This window comes from Nerophis lumbriciformis, linkage group LG18, assembly GCF_033978685.3.
Source record: "Nerophis lumbriciformis linkage group LG18, RoL_Nlum_v2.1, whole genome shotgun sequence".
NCBI classification, from domain to species: Eukaryota; Metazoa; Chordata; class Actinopteri; order Syngnathiformes; family Syngnathidae; genus Nerophis; species Nerophis lumbriciformis.
In genome coordinates this window covers 9,645,001-9,667,500 of record NC_084565.2, presented here as the reverse complement: position 1 = coordinate 9,667,500, position 22,500 = coordinate 9,645,001, and the positions used below count along the sequence as shown (strand labels likewise).

Genomic DNA, 22,500 nt, shown 5'->3' with positions numbered 1-22,500 from the left:
CCTTCAACTCTTCTGCGTTTTTGGGTCTGGCATTCTGCATCTTCCTTTTCACAATACCCCACAGATTTTCTATGGGGCTAAGGTCAGGGGAGTTGGCGGGCCAATTTAGAACAGAAATACCATGGTCCGTAAACCAGGCACGGGTAGATTTTGCGCTGTGTGCAGGCGCCAAGTCCTGTTGGAACTTGAAATCTCCATCTCCATAGAGCAGGTCAGCAGCAGGAAGCATGAAGTGCTCTAAAACTTGCTGGTAGATGGCTGCGTTGACCCTGGATCTCAGGAAACAGAGTGGAACGACACCAGCTGGACTGCTGCTGAGTGGTCCAAAGTAATGTTTTCTGACGAAAGCAAATTTTGCATTTCCTTTGGAAATCGAGGTCCCAGAGTCTGGAGGAAGACAGGAGAGGCACAGGATCCACGTTGCCTGAAGTCTAGTGTAAAGTTTCCACCATCAGTGATGGTTTGGGGTGCCATGTCATCTGCTGGTGTCGGTCCACTCTGTTTCCTGAGATCCAGGGTCAACGCAGCCGTCTACCAGCAAGTTTTAGAGCACTTCATGCTTCCTGCTGCTGACCTGCTCTATGGAGATGGAGATTTCAAGTTCCAACAGGACTTAGCGCCTGCACACAGCGCAAAATCTACCCGTGCCTGGTTTACGGACCATGGTATTTCTGTTCTAAATTGGCCCGCCAACTCCCCTGACCTTAGCCCCATAGAAAATCTGTGGGGTATTGTGAAAAGGAAGATGCAGAATGCCAGACCCAAAAACGCAGAAAAGTTGAAGGCCACTATCAGAGCAACCTGGGCTCTCATAACACCTGAGCAGTGCCAGAAACTCATCGACTCCATGCCACGCCACATTAACGCAGTAATTGAGGCAAAAGGAGCTCCAACCAAGTATTGAGTATTGTACATGCTCATATTTTTCATTTTCATACTTTTCAGTTGGCCAACATTTCTAAAAATCCTTTTTTTGTATTAGCCTTAAGTAATATTCTAATTTTGTGACACACGGAATTTTAGATTTTCATTTGTTGCCACTTCAAATCATCAAAATTAAATGAAATAAACATTTGAATGCATCAGTCTGTGTGCAATGAATAAATATAATGTACAAGTTACACCTTTTGAATGCAATTACTGAAATAAATCAAGTTTTTCAAAATATTCTAATTTACTGGCTTTTACCTGTATATGTATGTATGTATATGCATATATACTGTGTGTGTATATATATATATATATATATATATATATATATATATATATATATATATATATATATACACACACACACAGTCTATATGCATATACATACATACACACACACACACACACACACACACATATATACATACATACACATATATATATATATATATATATATATATATATATATATATATATATATATATATATATATATATATATATATATACACACAAATATATATATGCATATACATATATATGCATATACACATACATATACATGCATATATATATATATATATATACACATACACATATATATGTATGTATGTATGTGCATATATACTGTGTGTGTGTGTATACACACACACACACACACACACACACACACACACACACACACACACACACACACACACACACACACACACACACACACACACACACACACACACACACACACACACACACACACACACACACACACACACACACACACACACACACACACACACACACACACACACACACACACACACACACACACTTGACTCCTATCTTGTTTACTTCCCTGACAACCTCCGTAGAGTTTTGTAATCAATCAGCAATATCAAGCAGCTAAAATGCGGCAAAGAGTTTTTTGTATTTTTCCCATCATGCACTGTAGCAGATTTAAATAGGTGTAATTTTTAATTATGATTGGTGTTTTAACATTCTTTTTTATAACATCTACAACGTTCAGTCAGCAGGTTGTTATGTGTGAGCGTGTGTGTTGTATTATTACGTTTTGTTGGGGGGGTTGAGTTTACACGTGCCATGAGGGGAAAACGTTGCTTGAATTTTGGGTCGTATCAGTAAATGCTGTGCTAGCTTCAAAGTTTTTTTTGTTTTTTTGATTGATTGAGACTTTTATTAGTAGGTTGCACAGTGAAGTACATATTCCGTACAATTGACCACTAAATGGTAACACCCCAATAAGTTTTTACACTTGTTTAAGTCGGGGTCCACTTAAATTGATTCATGATACAGATATATACTATCATATTTACTATCATCATAATACAGTCATCACACAAGATAATCATCAGGGTGAATACATTGAATTATTTACATTATTTACAATTCGGGGTGTGGAGGCGGGGGGTTAGGTTTGGTTGTTATCAGTCATGAACAATTGAGAACAGAGAAATGGATATTGAAACAGTGTAGGTCTGACTTGGTAGGATATGTACAGCAAGTAGTGGACATAGAGAGAGAGATAGAGATCAGAAGGCATAAGAAAAAGTATCTACATTTGATTATTAACAATCCGGGGAGGGTGTTAGTTTAGGGTTGAAGTTGCCTGGAGGTGTTCTTTTAGTGTGGTTTTGAAGGAGGATAGACATGCCCTTTCTTTGACACCTGTTGGGAGCGCATTCCACATTGATGTGGCATAGAAAGAGAATGAGTTAAGACCTTTGTTAGATGGGAATCTGGGTTTAACGTGGTTAGTGGAGCTCCCCCTGGTGTTGTGGTTATGGCGGTCATTTACCTTAAGGAAGTAATTTGACATGTACTTCGGTATCAGGGAGGTGTAGCGGATTTTATAGACCAGGCTCAGTGCAAGTTGTTTGACTCTGTCCTCCACCCTGAGCCAGCCCAAGTACACTTCCTGATATACTCACGTTGTTTACAAGATGGCGACAAACTTAGGGCATTTAGAGAAATTGAAGATTAGGCAGGAGGTACTTAGCGGGCCAGGTCCTTTGCTAAACTTGCGACTGTAGTTTGGACACCTCTGGTGTGGAACATCAGGAGGGTCTCATTGCCATTCATGTATTCATGCAATCACCAGCGTGTGGAGACACTGGAGGGCAGGCAAAGTCAACTCTGGAGTGAAATGATACATGCGGAGATAATTACTGTCTGCAAGGTGCATCTCTGACCAAAACAAAGATGGACTAGAACTCTGCCCGCTTGGTTCTGTCACAGACAACTCATTGAGGGAAAAGATGTTCCGTGTCACCAAGCGACTAATCTGGGACTCCTGTAGCTGTCATTTGGCATTTTAGCGTTTGTTTAAAGCTGATAAAGTGCCTGCACGCTCAGATAGCGCCTCAAAGCCCTCGCAGACATTCCATGGCAGAACACCCTCAGAGCGCCGCATTAGCGCACCGTGGATCCTAATTGCTGTTTGTCTCCCTTGGAAACCTGCACGCACCTCCGTGCCAGACCTAAGCGCACCTCCGTGCCAGACCTAAGCACACCTCCGTGCCAGACCTAAGCACACCTCCGTGCCAGACCTAAGCACACCTCCGTGCCAGACCTAAGCGCACCTCCGTGCCAGACCTAATCACTTCTGTGCCAGACCTGCGCGCACCTCTATGCAAGACCTAAGCACACCTCCGTGCCAGACCTAAGCACACCTCCGTGCCAGACCTAAGCACACCTCCGTGCCAGACCTAAGCACACCTCCGTGCCAGACCTAAGCACACCTCCGTGCCAGACCTAAACACACCTCTGTGCCAGACCTAATCACTTCCGTGCCAGACCTGCGCACACCTCCATGCAAGACCTAAGCACAACTCCGTGCCAGACCGGCGGCGTGGTGGGGGGAAATTTGCATTTCCGGGCGGGGACTCACTTGACGTTTATGTTGGCGCAGATGAGGACGTCGTCGAAGAGGAAGACCTTGCGCTCCTTGGATTTGAGGACTTGTCCCCGGTCGCCGTACACAGTCTCAATGAGCGTCTCGCACTGGACCAGAGACCCCTGGTCCAGGTTCAGCTGCTGCAAGGACACATGGAGTGGGATCAGAGGTGGCACCATGCAAAAGGTCAGACGTGTCTGTGACACAGCTGGAGGTCGCTTGCCAACACATATTGTGGTGAGACCTTCATGACCCACTTTCACTTTTCTGCATCCAGAGGCAAAGAAATACAGAACTGTGCAAGAGGTGGAAGCAGCAGCATAAGATAACAATAATGGATTCCATTCTAGACACTCTAAGCTCTTTACAGTGAGAACTGAGGTGAAACCTCCATTTACAAACCCCTTCGTGTACGAACCTGTCAATGTGCGAGCCACGGACCGGACACGGATGAAGTGAAACCTCCATTTAAAAACCCCTTAGTGTAAAGATCCCTTATTGTATGAACTTTTCAATGTGCAAACCGCTGAGCGGACATAAATAAAGTGAAACCTCCAATTTCAAACCCCTTAGAGTACGAACTTTTCAATGTGCAAACCACAGACCGGACAAAACTAAAGTGAAACCTCCATGTACAAACCCCTTCGTGTATGAAACTGTCAATGTGCGAGCCACGGACGGACACGGATTAAGTGAAACCTCCATTTAAAAAACCCTTAACACAAACTTTTCAATGTGGAAGCCATAGAGCGGACACAAATAAAGTGAAACCTCCATTGACAAACCCCTTATTACACTAACTTTTCAATGTGCAAGCCATAGACCGGACACAAATAAAGTGCAACCTCCATTTACAAACCCCTTAGTATACTAACTTTTCAATGTGCGAACCACAGACCGGACACACGTAGAGTGAAACCTCCATTTACAAGCCACAAGCCCCTTAGTTTACAAACTTTTCAATATGCGAACCGCAGAGCGGACACAAATAAAGTGAAACCTTCATTTACAAGCCCTTTAGTGTACAAACTTTTCAATATGCGAACCGCAGAGCGGACACAAATAAAGTGAAACCTTCATTTACAAACCCCTTAGTATACTAACTTTTCAATGTGCAAGCCATAGACCGGACACAAATAAAGTGAAACCTCCAATTTCAAACCCCTTAGTGTACGAACTTTTTAATTTGCAAACCACAGACCGGACAAAACTAAAGTGAAACCTCCATGTACAAACCCCTTCGTGTATGAAACTGTCAATGTGCGAGCCACGGACGGACACGGATTAAGTGAAACCTCCATTTAAAAAACCCTTAACACAAACTTTTCAATGTGGAAGCCATAGAGCGGACACAAATAAAGTGAAACCTCCATTGACAAACCCCTTATTACACTAACTTTTCAATGTGCAAGCCATAGACCGGACACAAATAAAGTGCAACCTCCATTTACAAACCCCTTAGTATACTAACTTTTCAATGTGCGAACCACAGATCGGACACACGTAGAGTGAAACCTCCATTTACAAGCCACAAGCCCCTTAGTTTACAAACTTTTCAATGTGCGAGCCACAGACCGGACACAAATAAAGTGAAACCTCCATTTACAAGCCCTTTAGTGTACAAACTTTTCAATATGCGAACCGCAGAGCGGACACAAATAAAGTGAAACCTTCATTTACAAACCCCTTAGTATACTAACTTTTCAATGTGCAAGCCATAGACCGGACACAAATAAAGTGAAACCTCCAATTTCAAACCCCTTAGTGTACGAACTTTTTAATTTGCAAACCACAGACCGGACAAAACTAAAGTGAAACCTCCATGTACAAACCCCTTCATGTATGAACCTGTCAATGTGCGAGTCATGGACCGGACACGGACAAAGTGAAACCTCCATTTAAAAACCCCTTAGTGTAAAGACCTCTTATTGTATGAACTTATCAATGTGCAAACCGCTGAGCGGACACAAATAAAGTGAAACCTCCATTGACAAACCCCTTTGTACACTAACTTTTCAATGTGCAAGCCATAGACCGGACACAAATAAAGTGAAACCTCCATTTACAAACCCCTTAGTGTACAAACTTTTCAATGTGTGAGCCACAGACCGGACACAAATAAAGTGCAACCTCCATTTACAAACCCCTTAGTATACTAACTTTTCAATGTGCAAGCCACAGACCGGACACGCAAAGTGAAACCTCCATTTACATGCAACAAGCCCCTTAGTTTATAAACTTTTTAATGTGCAAACCAAACTAATTAATTACAACCTCCATTTACAAACCCCATAGTATACTAACTTTTCAATGTGCGAACCACAGACTGGACACGCGTAGAGTGAAACCTCCATTTACAAGCCACAAGCCCCTTAGTTTACAAACTTTTCAATGTGCGAGCCACAGACCGGACACAAATAAAGTGAAACCTCCATTTACAAGCCCTTTAGTGTACAAACTTTTCAATATGCGAACCGCAGAGCGGACACAAATAAAGTGAAACCTTCATTTACAAACCCCTTAGTATACTAACTTTTCAATATGCGAACCGCTGAGCGGACACAAATCAGGTGAAACCTTCATTTACAAACCCCTTAGTATACTAACTTTTCTATGTGCAAGCCATAGACCGGACACAAATAAAGTGAAACCTCCAATTTCAAACCCCTTAGTGTACGAACTTTTTAATTTGCAAACCACAGACCGGACAAAACTAATGTGAAACCTCCATGTACAAACCCCTTTATGTATGAACCTGTCAATGTGCGAGTCATGGACCGGACACGGATAAAGTGAAACCTCCATTTAAAAACCCCTTAGTGTAAAGACCTCTTATTGTATGAACTTATCAATGTGCAAACCGCTGAGCGGACACAAATAAAGTGAAACCTCCATTGACAAACCCCTTAGCACACTAACTTTTCAATGTGCTAACCACAGACCGGACACAAATAAGTGAAACCTCCATTTACAAACCCCTTAGTATACTAACTTTTCAATGTGCAAGCCACAGACCGGATACGCAAAGTGAAACCTCCATTCATATGCAACAAGCCCCTTAGTTTATAAACTTTTTAAAGTGCGAACCAAACTAATTAAACTAATTAATTACAACCTCCATTTACAAACCCCTTAGTATACTAACTTTTCAATGTGCGAACCACAGACCGGACACACGTAGAGTGAAACCTCCATTTACAAGCCACAAGCCCCTTAGTTTACAAACTTTTCAATGTGCGAGCCACAGACCGGACACAAATAAAGTGAAACCTTCATTTACAAACCCCTTATTGTACAAACTTTTCCATTTACAAACCACAGTGCGAACACACATACAGTGAAACTTCCATTTACAAGCCCTTTAGTGTACAAACGTTTCAATATGCGAACCGCAGAGCGGACACAAATAAAGTGAAACCTTCATTTACAAACCCCTTAGAATACTAACTTTTCAATGTGCAAGCCATAGACCGGACACAAATAAAGTGAAACCTCCAATTTCAAAACCCTTAGTGTACAAACTTTTCAATTTGCAAACCACAGACCGGACAAAACTAAAGTGAAACCTCCATGTACAAACCCCTTCATGTACGAACCTGTCAATGTGCGAGCCACGGACGGACACGGACAAAGTGAAACCTCCATTTAAAAACCCCTTAGTGTAAAGACCTCTTATTGTATGAACTTATCAATGTGCAAACCGCTGAGCGGACACAAATAAAGTGAAACCTCCATTGACAAACCCCTTACTACACAAACTTTTCAATGTGCAAGCCATAGACCGGACACAAATAAAGTGAAACCTCCATTTACAAACCCCTTAGTGTACAAACTTTTCAATGTGTGAGCCACAGACCGTACACAAATAAAGTGCAACCCCCATTTACAAACCCCTTAGTATACTAACTTTTCAATGTGCGAGCCACAGACCGGACACGCAAAGTGAAACCTCCATTTACATGCAACAAGCCCCTTAGTTTATAAACTTTTTAATGTGCGAACCAAACTAACTAAACTAATTAATTACAACCTCCATTTACAAACCCCTTAGTATACTAACTTTTCAATGTGCGAACCACAGACCGGACACACGTAGAGTGAAACCTCCATTTACAAGCCACAAGCCCCTTAGTTTACAAACTTTTCAATGTGCGAGCCACAGACTGGACACAAATAAAGCGAAACCTCCATTTCTAAACCCTTTAGTGTACAAACTTTTCAATTTACAAACCACAGTGCGGACACACATACAGTGAAACCTCCATTTACAAGCCCTTTAGTGTACAAACTTTTCAATATGCGAACCGCAGAGCGGACACAAATCAAGTGAAACCTTCATTTACAAACCCCTTAGTGTACGAACTTTTCAATTTGCAAACCACAGACCGTACAAAACTAAAGAGAAACCTCCATGTACAAACCCCTTCGTGTATGAACCTGTCAATGTGCGAGCCACGGACGTACACAGATAAAGTGAAACCTCCATTTAAAAACCCCTTAGTGTAAAGACCTCTTATTGTATGAACTTATCAATGTGCAAAACGCTGAGCGGACACAAATAAAGTGAAACCTCCATTGACAAACCCCTTAGTACACTAACTTTTAAATGTGCAAGCCATAGACCGGACACAAATAAAGTGAAACCTCCATTTACAAACCTCTTAGGGTACAAACTTTTCAATGTGCGAGCCACAGACCGGACACGCAAAGTGAAACCTCCATTTACATGCAACAAGCACCTTAGTTTATAAACTTTTTAATGTGCGAACCAAACTAACTAAACTAATTAATTACAACCTCCATTTACAAACCCCTTAGTATACTAACTTTTCGATTTGCAAACCACAGACCGGACACACGTAGAGTGAAACCTCCATCTACAAGCCCCTTAGTTTACAAACTTTTCAATGTGCGAGCCACAGACCGGACACAAATAAAGTGAAACCTCCATTTTTAAACCCCTTAGTGTACAAACTTTTCAATTTACAAACCACAGTGCGGACACAGAGTGAAACTTCCATTTACAAGCCCTTTAGTGTACAAACTTTTCAATATGCGAACCGCAGAGCGGACACAAATCAAGTGAAACCTTCATTTACAAACCCCTTAGTATACTAACTTTTCAATGTGCAAGCCATAGACCGGACACAAATAAGGTGAAACCTCCAATTTCAAACCCCTTAGTGTACGAACTTTTCAATTTGCAAACCACAGACCGGACAAAACTAAAGAGAAACCTCCATGTACAAACCCCTTCGTGTATGAACCTGTCAATGTGCGAGCCACGGACGTACACGGATAAAGTGAAACCTCCATTTAAAAACCCCTTAGTGTAAAGACCTCTTATTGTATGAACTTATCAATGTGCAAACCGCTGAGCGGACACAAATAAAGTGAAACCTCCATTTAAAAACCCCTTAGTATACAGATGTTTTGATTTGCGAGCCACAGACCAGATACAAATACAGTATAGCCTCGATTTACATTCGTAGACCAAAAAGTTTGTATAATGAAGCAGAGCTCTCCATAAGAATCAATATAATCATGAATAATTGTTTTTAACCTCGACAAAAGTCCCTATTTTAGTTTAAAAAAAAACTGCACACTTTGAATTAACTACAATGTAAAGTGCATCTGGAAAGTATTCCCAGCGCTTCACTTTTTACACAGTTTATGTGACAGCTTTTTTGCAAAATGGAATAAGTTCGTTTTTATCCTCAAAAATGTGTTTTGAAAACCATCCCCAGAGGATGATGCCACCACCATGCTTCACTGTAGAGATGGTGTTGGCCTGGCATTCACGCCAAAGACTTCAATCTTTGTCTCGTCAGACCAGGGGATTTTATTTCTCATGGTCTGAGAGTCTTTCACGTGCATTTTGGCAAACTTTTTACTAAGAAATGGCTTCCGTCCGGAGGGTGTGTTCCAACTATCGTGGGATCACACTCCTCAGCCTTCCCAGTAAGGTCTATTCAGGTGTACTGGAGAGGAGGCTACGCCGGATAGTCGAACCTCGGATTCAGGAGGAACAGTGTGGTTTTCGTCCTGGTCGTGGAACTGTGGACCAGCTCTATACTCTCGGCAGGGTCCTTGAGGGTGCATGGGAGTTTGCCCAACCAGTCTACATGTGCTTTGTGGACTTGGAGAAGGCATTCGACCGTGTACCCCGGGAAGTCCTGTGGGGAGTGCTCAGAGAGTATGGGGTAACGGACTGTCTTATTGTGGCAGTTTGCTCCCTGTATGATCAGTGTCAGAGCTTGGTCCGCATTGCCGGCAGTAAGTCGGACACGTTTCCAGTGAGGGTTGGACTCCGCCAAGGCTGCCCTTTGTCACCGATTCTTTTCATAACCTTTATGGACAGAATTTCTAGGCGCAGTCAGGGCGTTGAGGGGATCTGGTTTGGTGGCTGCAGGATTAGGTCACTGCTATTTGCAGATGATGTGGTCCTGATGGCTTCATCTGGCCAAGATCTTCAGCTCTCACTGGATCGGTTCGCAGCCGAGTGTGAAGCGACTGGGATGGGAATCAGCACCTCCAAGTCCGAGTCCATGGTTCTCGCCCGGAAAAGGGTGGAGTGCCATCTCCGGGTTGGGGAGGAGATCTTGCCCCAAGTGGAGGAGTTCAAGTACCTCGGAGTCTTGTTCACGAGTGGGGGAAGAGTGGATCGTGAGATCGACAGGCGGATCGGTGCGGCGTCTTCAGTAATGCGGACGCTGTATCGATCCGTTGTGGTGAAGAAGGAGCTGAGCCGGAAGGCAAAGCTCTCGATTTACCGGTCGATCTACGTTCCCATCCTCACCTATGGTCATGAGCTTTGGGTCATGACCGAAAGGACAAGATCACGGGTACAAGCGGCCGAAATGAGTTTCCTCCGCCGAGTGGCGGGGCTCTCCCTTAGAGATAGGGTGAGAAGCTCTGTCATTCGGGGGGAGCTCAAAGTAAAGCCGCTGCTCCTCCACATCGAGAGGAGCCAGATGAGGTGGTTTGGGCATCTGGTCAGGATGCCACCCGAACGCCTCCCTAGGAAGGTGTTTCGGGCACGTCCGACCGGTAGGAGGCCACGGGGAAGACCCAGGACACGCTGGGAAGACTATCTCTCCCGGCTGGCCTGGGAACGCCTCGGGATCCCCCGGGAGGAGCTGGACGAAGTGGCTGGGGAGAGGGAAGTCTGGGCTTCCCTGCTTAAGCTGCTGCCCCCGCGACCCGACCTCGGATAAGCGGAAGAAGATGGATGGATGGGCTTCCGTCTGGCCTCTCTACCATGCAGGCCTGAGTGGTGGACTGCTGCAGAGATGGCTGTCCTTCTGGAAGGTTCCCCCCGCCAAATTTCTTCCCCCTACAAAAACCTTCCCCCCCCCATTTACTTCCGGGGTCATTTTCTTTTACGTCATTTCCTCTTACGTCATTGACAGCGATCGATAGAATCTAAATCTCCTGAAAATGGTGATGTCACTGAATGACATTTGTCTTTATCTTTCCCAGGGGACTTATGTCGAACACCAGCAGGCTTCGAAAAATTCCAGGCGGAGTGTTAGGGAAAATTCCAGGCGGAGTGTTGTCTTCGTGGTAACGTGCAAAAAATATGAATACATACATAACACTGTTAAATGTCTGTACTTTAACTCAAGTTAATTTGTCCGATTAATACAGACGTTTTGTTAACGTTATATTATAAAAAAAATTAAAAAATTTAAAAAAAAAACAAGTATCCTTCCAGCGACGGGCAGTCAAAGCCGAAGTGTTATCGATCGCTGTCAATGACGTAAGTAAGAGGAAATGACGTAAGAGAAAATTACCCCGAAAGTAAATGGGGGGGAAGGTTTTTGTAGGGGGAAGAAATTTGGCGTGACAGATCCCCCCGCCAACATAACAAGGAGGAAATGGCTGAACAATCTCTTTTTATCAAAACCACACAACAATACAGCAAGCCTAAATGTCAACACACACACACACACACACACACACACACACACACACACACACACACACACACACACACACACACACACACGTCTCGCTGGTGCGCTCCAAAACGTGAACCACCATGTTGCTACAATATTAAAACAAAAAAGGGAAAATCATTATACCTTGTGTTGGCTAATATTTATTTGTGTTTCGGAGTGATAAACAAGCAGTGGTTTCAAGTAGTCAAACTAGCACTGGGAGGCGATCCTTCATTGCCTTGCGTCCCGGTAGTGTGTTCTCCGCTGTGGTATCTTCTTCGGTCTCATCACATTTAAAGACTTGCTGCGGAACTAAGCCCCCTTCGATGATAAAATCCTCGAACTGAAGGTTCCGCAAGTTGGACGCTCACAAGCTAAAATGCTAGCTCAAAGCGGTTGCCTGGCAACCCGGAGCTAAACATCGAGATTGTGAGAGTTTGGACACATTTAAAGAGTTTCTGATCTCACAAAGTGATCTTTAAGAAGCTCTAACCAGCGCAAGGTAGGAAGTAAACAGGTCAGAAGTGGCAGCATCCACGAGGAAGTAGTCTAACTGATGAAAAAAAACACACTTTGGTTAACATTTCAGCCTCGGCGGACATCCTCGTATTGAGCAACATTATAGTTTAGTATCTAGTTTATTTGCTGAAACTACTACTACACAAAAGATAGATGGACAAATTGTAATGATTTAAAAATTGAGCATAAAGATAGAGGGTTTGTACTAAATTTAAGCACCTAATAAAAGACACGGTCTATGCAAGAGGAAGCGGTTTTATCTGGAGATCTTCTATAGCTTCTTTTACGAGTGCTTAAATCAATATGTCCACTTTTACGCATTAGGCGCCAATCCGAAGCTCATCTCACAACGCTGCCAGCGGCACCAGGTAATTCAAATATGGATTTACACTTCCGATAATTTGCTGTTTGTGTGTCCGCCTTAGACGTGGCTTCCGCCGATGCATCTTTACCGAATAGGACGTCTGGTCTACCGCAGCGAGCCGCGGTCTTGCTCCGGGCCAGAAGCCATAAAGGGAGTGATTGGTGGTTTAATGGCTTCCTTCAAGGGGACGCCTGCTGTAAGACTGTATCCCTAATGTCTTCGCTATCGGAGCACCGTGGGGTGTGTGCGTGAGACGCCGTTATCTGTCCTATCCGGCCAACGTCGGCAGTTTGAGGGGAGGAATGAATATTTCATCGGGCGGTTATGCGGGCAATAGAAGCGGCAGTCTCCCATTCCGCAGTGTCACTGCAGCAAGTGGAAGTGTGGAAAGGACAAAAGGAGGATTGTCCGAATCAGCTCATCTAGCAGCCCTAAAGGGGCATCGGCTGGCATGAAGGAGGGGTCGAGTGGGTGTTGGTGGGGGTCAGCAAACCAAAATAAATACACATATACACAGTATATACACATCACATGGACAAAGATAAGACCTTCTGGAGCTGTTTGGCCACAATACCCAGCAATATGTTTGGAGGAGAAAAAGTGAGGCTTTTAATCCCAGGAACACCATTCCTACCGTCAAGCATGGTGGTGGTAGTATTATGCTCTGGGCCCGTTTTGCTGCCAATGGAACTGCTGCTTTACAGAGAGTAAATGAGACAATGAAAAAGGAGGATTAGCTCCAAATTGTTCAGGACAAGCTAAAATCATCAGCCCGGAGGTTGGGTCTTGGGCGCAGTTGGGTGTTCCAACAGGACAATGACCCCAAACACACCTCAAAAGTGGTAAAGGAATGGCTAAATCAGGCTAGAATTAAGGTTTTAGAATGGCCTTCCGAAAGTCCTGACTTAAAGGTGTGGACAATGCTGAAGAAACAAGTCCATGTCAGAAAAGCAACACATTTAGCTGAACTGCACCAATTTTGTCAAGAGGAGTGGTCAAAAATTCAAGCAGAAGCTTGTGGATGGCTACCAAAAGCACCTTATTGCAGTGAAACGATATATATATATATATATAAACAAACATACATAAATATATATATGTGAACATAACAATATAATGGATTGAATTATTATTATAATTGAATATTAGGAGCATGTGAAATAGTATAATCAATCAGGAAAATCAAGCAGCTAAAATGCGGCAAACATGGATAAGTGTGGAGAGAGTTTTTTCATTTTTCCCATCATGCCTTGCAATGGATTTGAATGGGTGCAATTTTTAATTTTTTTTTACGGCGTTTGACTATTTTGTTTTTTTATTATATCCACAAAATTCATTAAGCAAGTTGTGTTATATGTTACATGAAAGTTCCCCCTATGGCAGGGGTGCTCAAATGGGGGTACGCGTACCCCTGGGGGTACTTGAAGGTATGCCAAGGGGTACGTGAGATTTTTTTTAAATATTCTAAAAATAGCAACAATTCAAAAATCCTTTATAAATATATTAATTGAATAATACTTCAACAAAATATGAATGTAAGTTCATAAACTGAACATCAAATCAAGTATGCTATTCCATTCATTACAATGCAATATTCAGTGTTGACAGATTTTTTGTGGACATGTTCCATAAATATTGATGTTAAAGATTTCTTTTTTTGTGAAGAAATGTTTAGAATTAAGTTCATGAATCCAGATGGATTTCTATTACAATCCCCAAAGAGGGCACTTTAAGTTGATGATTACTTCTATGTGTAGAAATCTTTATTTATAGTTGAATCACTTGTTTATTTTTCAACAAGTTTTTAGTTATTTTTATATCTTTTTTTCCAAATACTTCAAGAAAGACCACTACAAATGAGCAATATTTTGCACTGTTATACAATTTAATAAATCAGAAACTGATGACATAGTTCTGTATTTTACTTCTTTATCTCTTTTTTTCAACCAAAAATGCTTTGCTCTGATTAGGGGGTACTTGAATTAAAAAAAATGTTCACAGGGGGTACATCACTGAAAAAAGGTTGAGAACCACTGCCCTATGGTCACCGGCCTGAGTCACTCACATTGTCCACAAGATGGCGACAAATAAGCACCTATCAAACATGCAAGCTATGTAAATGTAATATATATAAACACCTGCCCGGCCAGATTGCTTGATGAACTTGTGCCGTCTCGTTGGCCAAGTTGAAGACGTCGGCGAGCCGTAGCTTGGACACCCCTGTTCTAAAGGATTTATTACAATCTTTGCAGGCTGGGTAATGTTTGCTGTGGTCTGGAACAGCATGGCAAACAAACAACTATCAGAAAGGCACTTTTTTCTGTCACGTGAGAGCATCTGAGGAAGGCCACAGGTGTAGCTGAAACCATCAAGTACGGAAATAAACACAGGTCTGGCTGTAAGAATAAAAAATTGCATAATACTTTGAGGACCTAATGAACCTAATTGGACTAACGATCAAAAATGCGGCCGATAATGTGTCAAATATAAATGAAATACACAGAGGATATAAGTAAAGGAAATTAAATGAGCTCAAATATAGCTACAAACGAGGCAAAATGATGCAATATGTACATACAGCTAGCCTAAGTAGCATGTTAGCATTGATGATTGATTACATATGCCTGATTAGCACTCCAACAAGTCAATAACATCAACAAAGCTCACCTTTGTGCATTCACGCACAGTATGAAACATTTGGTGGACAAAATGAGGCAGAAAGGAGTGGCATAAAACACGTCTTTCTGTGGCAGCGTCGGAGAAAGTTGTACATGTAAAGAAACTACGGTGAGTTCAAGGACCATCGGAATTAGTAGGACAAAACGGCGCTTGCTAAATACTGTCATCAGAGAAGCATGTTTAATATAAACTGTGGGATTTCTAATAATTAGGAAGGTTTGTGTCATGTTTGTTCTCCTACACAAACATTATTCAAACTAAAAATATATTTTTCCCATCTTTTTCCATTTTTGAAAAGGGAGGAAGAGGGAGCCACTCAGGGCAGAGTGGAAGTGGAATAAGTAAGTGGAAGTGGAATAAGCAAGCAAGGAGGGGAATAGGAGGAAAGGGGAGAGCGCTCCACAGTTTCCAATTAAATGTCTCATTTAGCGTCTAATTCTTTTCATAGAGCGCAGCATTCACATGTGCAGCTAAAGCACGCTAATGGAGAGGCAAGACTTCTGCCATCTTGCTGAGATAACAAGCAGCAGCAGCAGCAGCTGGGAGATCACTTTTAGCTAAATGTTTCTCCCATGACAAGGATGTCCAAACTTTTCACACCTTTTTTACCCACAGACAAATTATAATACAGACAGACAACTTAAAACACACACACACACGCACGCACACACACACACACACACACACACACGTTATCATTCGGAATGAGGACCAAGTTTTTCATCATCACTTATGGAGACAAGGGAAAAAATCTATTAGTTTTAACTTGACTAAGACTCCATAATAGCAGCTTTGTGAGCGTGGTTCCCTTTATTACGAATATTCTCTAGTTTCCTTCTCTCCATGGAACTCGTTGGAAAGCTAAGAGCTGTGGCTACTTCCAATTTGTTTTTGTGTGCACTTTTTAGATGTCGTGCCAGCTTGGCATAAGGCTTACTGCAATAATGTCTTTTGTTGTAAACTCTTTTTCCATGTTTTGTAATGGGAGGGCGAACAACTACATTGTCAATCATTTCCGGACTTGAGCAGTATTCTTCTGTTCCAGTGACATCAGGTCTTATGCTGTTTATGTCCAAGTGGTCTACTATGGAGCCCCGAAAGGGACATGGGGGAAAAATATTGTAATTATTTTTATTTTTTATTAAACATGTATCTCATCCGCACGAGAAAGTTTTTATAAAATAAAATAAAAAATTAAGTTATAATTTTTTTAAATTAATTTTTTTAGACATGTATCTCGTGCGCATGAGATAGTTTATTTTTATAAAATTATATAAAAAAATTACAAAAAAAAGTTTTGTGCGCACAAGATGTCTAAAAAAAAAATTATAACTTTTTTTTTAGACATCTTGTGCGCACAAAACTGTTAGTTTTTTTTATAAAATTATAAAAAAAAAAAAAAACAGTTTTGTGCGCACAAGATGTCTAAAAAAAAAAGTTATAATTTTTTTTTTAGACATCTTGTGCGCACGAAACTTTTTTTAATTTTTTTTATATAATTTTATAAAAATAAACTATCTCATGCGCACGAGATACATGTCTAAAAAAATTAATTTAAAAAAATAACTTAATTTTTTATTTTATTTTATTTATTTAATTTAAAAAAAAGTTATAATTTTTTTTTAGACATCTTGTGCGCACGAAACTTTTTTTTTCTTTTTTTTATAATTTTATAAAAATAAACTAAGTTTCGTGCGCACAAGATGTCTAAAAAAAAGTTATAATTTTATTTTAGACATGTATCTTGTGCGCATGATAGTTTTTTTATAAAATTATAAAAAATAAAAAAAACAGTTTTGTGCGCACAAGATGTCTAAAAAAAAGTTAATTTTTTTTTTAGACATGTATCTCGTGCGCACGAGAGTTTCTTTTTATAAAATTATAAATAAATAAAAAAGTTTCTCGTGCGCATGAGATACATGACACATTTTTTTTTTTTTTTTAGACATGTATCTCGTGCGCAAAAGAAACCTTGTGCACACAAGAGTTTCTTTTTATAAAATTATAAAAAATAAAAAAAGTTTCTCATGCGCACGATACATGTCTAAAAAATATATATATATATATATATTTTTTTTAGACATGTATCTCCTGCGCAAAAAAACCTGTTTCTTGTGCGCACAAGATAATGTCTAAAAAAAAAGTTTTGTTTTTTTTAGACATGTATCTCGTGCGCACGAGAGTTTCTTTTTATAAAATTATAAATAAAATAAAAAAGTTTCTCGTGTGCACGAGATACATGTCTAAAAAAAAAATTATAATTAAAAAAAAATTATAATTTAGACATGTATCTCGTGCGCACAAGAAACTTTTTTATTTTATTTATAATTTTATAAAAAGAAACTCTCGTGCGCACGAGATACATGTCTAAAAAAAAAAATTATAATTAAAAAAAAAAAAAATATTTAGACATGTATCTCGTGCGCACGAGAAACTTTTTTATTTTATTTATAATTTTATAAAAAGAAACTCTCGTGCGCACGAGATACATGTCTAAAAAAAAAAAAAAAAACTTTTTTTTTAGACATGTATCTTGTGCGCACAAGAAAGTTTTTTTTCTTTATAATTTTATAAAAAGAAACTTGTGCGCACGAGAAACTCTCTTGCGCACGAGATACATAAAATAAATTTTAAAAAATGATAACTTTTTTTTAAAATAATTTTATAAAAACTTTCTTGTGTGCACGAGAAACTCTTGTGTGCACGAGATACATGTCTAAAAAATTATTATAATTTTTTTTAATTATAATTTTTTTTTTTAGACATGTATCTCGTGCGCAAAAGAAACCTCGTGTGCACGAGAGTTTTCTTTTTATGAAATTATAAAAAATAAAGTTTCTTCTGCGCACGAGATACATGTCTAAAAAAAAATATATATATATATTTTTTTTTAGACAGTATTTTTTATAAACTCGAGATACATGTCTAAAAAAAAAAAAAAATTATATGGATTTTTTTTAGACATGTATCTTGTGCGCACAAGATAGTTTTTTTAATAAATAAAAAAAAAAAAAAAAAGTTTCGTGCACACGAGATACATGTCTAAAAAAAAAATAAACAATTTTAAATTAACATTTTTTTTCCCCCCATGTCCCTTTAGGGGCTCCGTAGTCTACTGTACACATGTCTTTCATCGAAAATGTGTGAAACAAAATCAATGTGAGGTTTTTAAAATGTCCTTAATCTTCAATGTCCATCATAACTATACATATAACTTCTTAAAAGTCCTTATAGACAACCAATTAGCATTCAATTAGAGCTACTTTGACTATAAACCAGTCCAAATGCCAAAAAAAATCAAAAACACAAAGTGATTAACAAGCTTTTTTTTGAGCAAGACTCATGTTCTTGATTGAATGCACCCGTTGGAAAAGGTTCGCTTCGCTGTTAATTTTTTGGTTTTACTTGGTCATAAACACATTCATCTTCTACAAATGATAGTCAATAACCTCCATTTATAAGAAATATGTTCTTACCTTTTAGTTTAAACAACTTATGTCCGTGTCTCAACGTCCCAAATGTAGAACTCCTTCCTGTACTGCACTCACACTGCCTCTGTGTGGCGCCTGGGCCAGCTGTTAATTGTTCAAGTAATCAATGAAGGAGCAGCCAGGTGTTAATTGTTCAAGTAATCAATGAAGGAGCAGCCAGGTGTTAATTGTTCAAGTCACCAATGAAGGAGCAGCCAGGTGTTAATTGTTCAAGTCACCAATGAAGGAGCAGCCAGGTGTTAATTGTTCAAGTCACCAATGAAGGAGCAGCCAGGTGTTAATTGTTCAAGTCACCAATGAAGGAGCAGCCAGCTGTTAATTGTTTAAGTCATCAATAAGTCTACCTCAGGGCAGCTGTGGCTATGAAAGTAGCTTACCACCACCAGGTGTGAATGATTGATGGGTTCTACATGTAAAGCGACTTTGGGTACTCAGAAAAGCGCTATATAAATTCCAGTTATTATTATTATTATTATTATTATTATTAATAAAGGAGCAGCCAGGTGTTAATTGTTCAAGTCATCAATGAAGGAGCAGCCAGTGCAGTACCAGCTACAGCCCTATGAGGGGGCTGCTGTGCACATGTATCACACTCAAACTAACCAGTAAAAATGTTTTAGGAAAAAACAAAAAGCTTAAAAATCACTTCAGAATGGATCTGACTATCATTTAAAAAGGTTTCCCTTTAAGTCCCTAAAGTGACTTTGTAAACAAAGTGACGTCCACAATAAGTAAGCATTGCCAGAACACACTGAGATGCAGACACACACGTGAATTGGATTACAGACACACAGATAGAGATACATGTTTACATATAATGTTGCTACAAACTTCCATAGAAAACAAAACGAAACCAGTAAGACGCCAGGGAAGAAGGACAAAATCTGGATTTCCCGGCAACTCTTCATGTGCAGAGTTAAAGCTATCTACTTCAATAACCATGTATTTATTTGTGACTCTAAGAGCATGTTTCCCTGACAAAGTGTATGTTCTGTAGGGCCGGCACGCCCTCACAGGTGTAGGGCCCGTGCGCCCTCACAGGTGTAGGGCCGGTGCTGTTGAGTGGTCACCTTGCTGAGCAGACGATCGCTGACACTGCGAGCCAACTGCTGAGTCTCCGCGATCTGGTCGGCGACTCGCTTCTGCTCGTTGAGCTTCTCCGCCAAGGTCTCCAGCTCGGTGAGGGCCAGCTGCAGGGGCAGGCGGTCCACGTGGCCCTTAGGTGTGTTCTTCAGCATGTCCTGCACACAGCAAGTGGTTTTACTTCTGATCATTGACACAGGATGAATATTTATTGATTGTCATTGATTGTCAAGACTGACGCACACCTTTAATGACAAGGTTACCTTTAACGACAAGGTTACCTTTAATGACAAGGTTCAGGTGTATGCAGAAGGTGGCGTGTTCCATTTGCAAACTTTTTTTTTTAAATTACTGTATTAACGTGTTATGTTTTTTATGTTTAATGTGTTACTAATCATAACTATGTCCTAATCTCCATTAGTTTTTCAGGTTATTAAAGTGTCAATATTCTCTCCCCCCTCCCCCTCTGTATTAACGCTTTATGGTTTTTATGTAATTAACATGTAATTAATGTGTTATTAATCAAACCTAGATTAATCAATCAAAATATCCCCAAACTTGTCTCACTCAAAAAATTGTGTTTGTGCCGTTAAGGTTTTAAAGTTAACATTTTATGTTTTTGTATGTTATTAACGTGTAATTGACATGTTATTAATCATAAATAGACCTCAACTATGTCAAAATATCCCCAAACTCGACGCAATTGTTTATGCTGGTTTGGGTTGCAAAAATTTTAATTTGTACAGTTTTTAAGTTGATTAATCATAACTCTACCTCCCTCTCCCCAACAATGTCCAAATCTCCCTAAACTTGCCCCAAACGTTTGTGATGCAACACATTTTGTTTGTGCCGTTTTGGTTTTTAAGTTATTTACCGTTTTATGTTTTTAACGTGTTATTAACCATAACTAAACAAGTTAAGATATGTTTAATAACATGTTAATTACACGTTAATAACATACAAAACATACAACGTTATTAACATAAAAACCGTAACGGCACATATGAAAATGTTTGCAACACAAACCAGCATACACCATTGTGGCAAGTTTGGGGAGATTTTGACATACTTGGGGTGGGGTCTATTTATGATTAATAACATGTTAATTACACGTTAATAACATACAATGGTATGAATTCAGTGTGTCAGCCTTACTGCCCCACCCTATCCTTAAGATCAGCCGATCAGCTGCTGTTGACGGTCCCTGACACAAGGCTGAAGCTTAGAGGTGACAGAGCTTTCGCCGTTGCTGCTCCCAAGCTCTGGAACGACCTACCTCTGAGTGTTAGACAAGCCTCCTCTCTTCCTGTTTTGAAATCTCTCTTAAAAACATACTTTTATTCCATGGCTTTTAACACTGAGTGATATCCATCCTGCAATGGCGCCCCATAATACACCTGCTGTGAACCTGTTTTTATGTCTTTATGTTTTTATTTATTCTATTTTTATTTATTTATTTTTTATCGTGTTCTGTTTGTGTTGTGTTGTGTTTGCTCGGTACTCGTTTTATCTTTTAACCTGTCCATTGTACAGCACTTTGGCTACCCCTGTGGTAAATTTTAAATGTGCTTTATAAATAAAGTTGATTTAATTTGATTTGATTTGTCACTCAGCACGTGGAACACAAATCATACCTTGACTGTGTGTGTGTCGTGCGAAAGGCAGCAGGTGAATGTTTGGTACCTGCAGCAGGTGTATGTTTGGTACCTGCAGCAGGTGAATGTTTGGTACCTGCAGCAGCAGAATGAACTGGGGGAAGCGCTGGATGGGCTTCACCATCAGGCCGTAGAGAGTGATGCGGTCCGCACTGGACGCCTGCTTCTTCTGCAGGAGGAGACACAGGTGAGAGACTGGCAGCATATATATATACATATACATACATATATACATACACATATATATATACATATATACTGTATACACAGACAGACATATTAGCTAAAATGCTAACAACGCTAGCTTCATTAAATTATGATAGCATGTAGAAATATGCATGAGAACACTCCTACAGACATCACACATGGGACGCTTTAGTAAGTATAAACAGTTTTAGTTATATTGTAACTAAACGTTAACGTTGCTTGGAGCGATGAATGAAGAATCCATACGAATAGTAACGTTATGGATGGCATGTCTACTTCCGGTTAAAAGCTCTAAAAGGAAGGATTACTCTCGCAACAAGACATCATCAAACTAAGCTGTCTCACCACGGTCTAATCCCAGCTCACGTTGCCTTTCCAAGGAGGAATAGTTTTAGTTATATTGTAAAAGTTACAAACGTTGCTTGGAGGGGTGAATAAAGGAATCCATACAAGTAGTAAGTGGCAGATAAGAGGCCTGTGACAGACCATAATATACTGTACTTCACCTGAGAACAAGACCTGATTTTCTGTGCTGATACAAAAGCCGCCGCCTGCAGCAATCATTTCTTGGAGGCATCAACATGACTCACAAACGGGGGATCGGGGAACTTTTATGCTTTGTTATTCTCCGCACTTTCACTGCAGCCCACGTGAGCGCAGGACGTGCAGTGGCAAGGACCAGGTGGTCATGTTCCTCCACAACCACTAGCTGGCAGTG

General features: G+C 40.4%; 1 protein-coding gene across 4 annotated transcripts in view; it reads right to left on the bottom strand.

The window, feature by feature from the left end:
- The window catches only part of arhgef10la (Rho guanine nucleotide exchange factor (GEF) 10-like a), a 456,971-nt gene that overhangs the window by 293,273 nt on the left and 141,198 nt on the right, over window positions 1-22,500 (bottom strand). For 3 of the 4 annotated variants that reach the window (XM_061977629.1, XM_061977632.1, XM_061977633.2), the window contains 3 exons: window positions 21,652-21,744; window positions 19,908-20,078; window positions 3,836-3,981 (listed from right to left, as the gene is read on the bottom strand). In XM_061977629.1, coding sequence (XP_061833613.1) covers window positions 3,836-3,981; window positions 19,908-20,078; window positions 21,652-21,744 — 410 coding nt within the window. The remainder of the gene's footprint in view (window positions 1-3,835; window positions 3,982-19,907; window positions 20,079-21,651; window positions 21,745-22,500) is intronic. The other variant, XM_061977630.1, reaches the window with a different exon arrangement.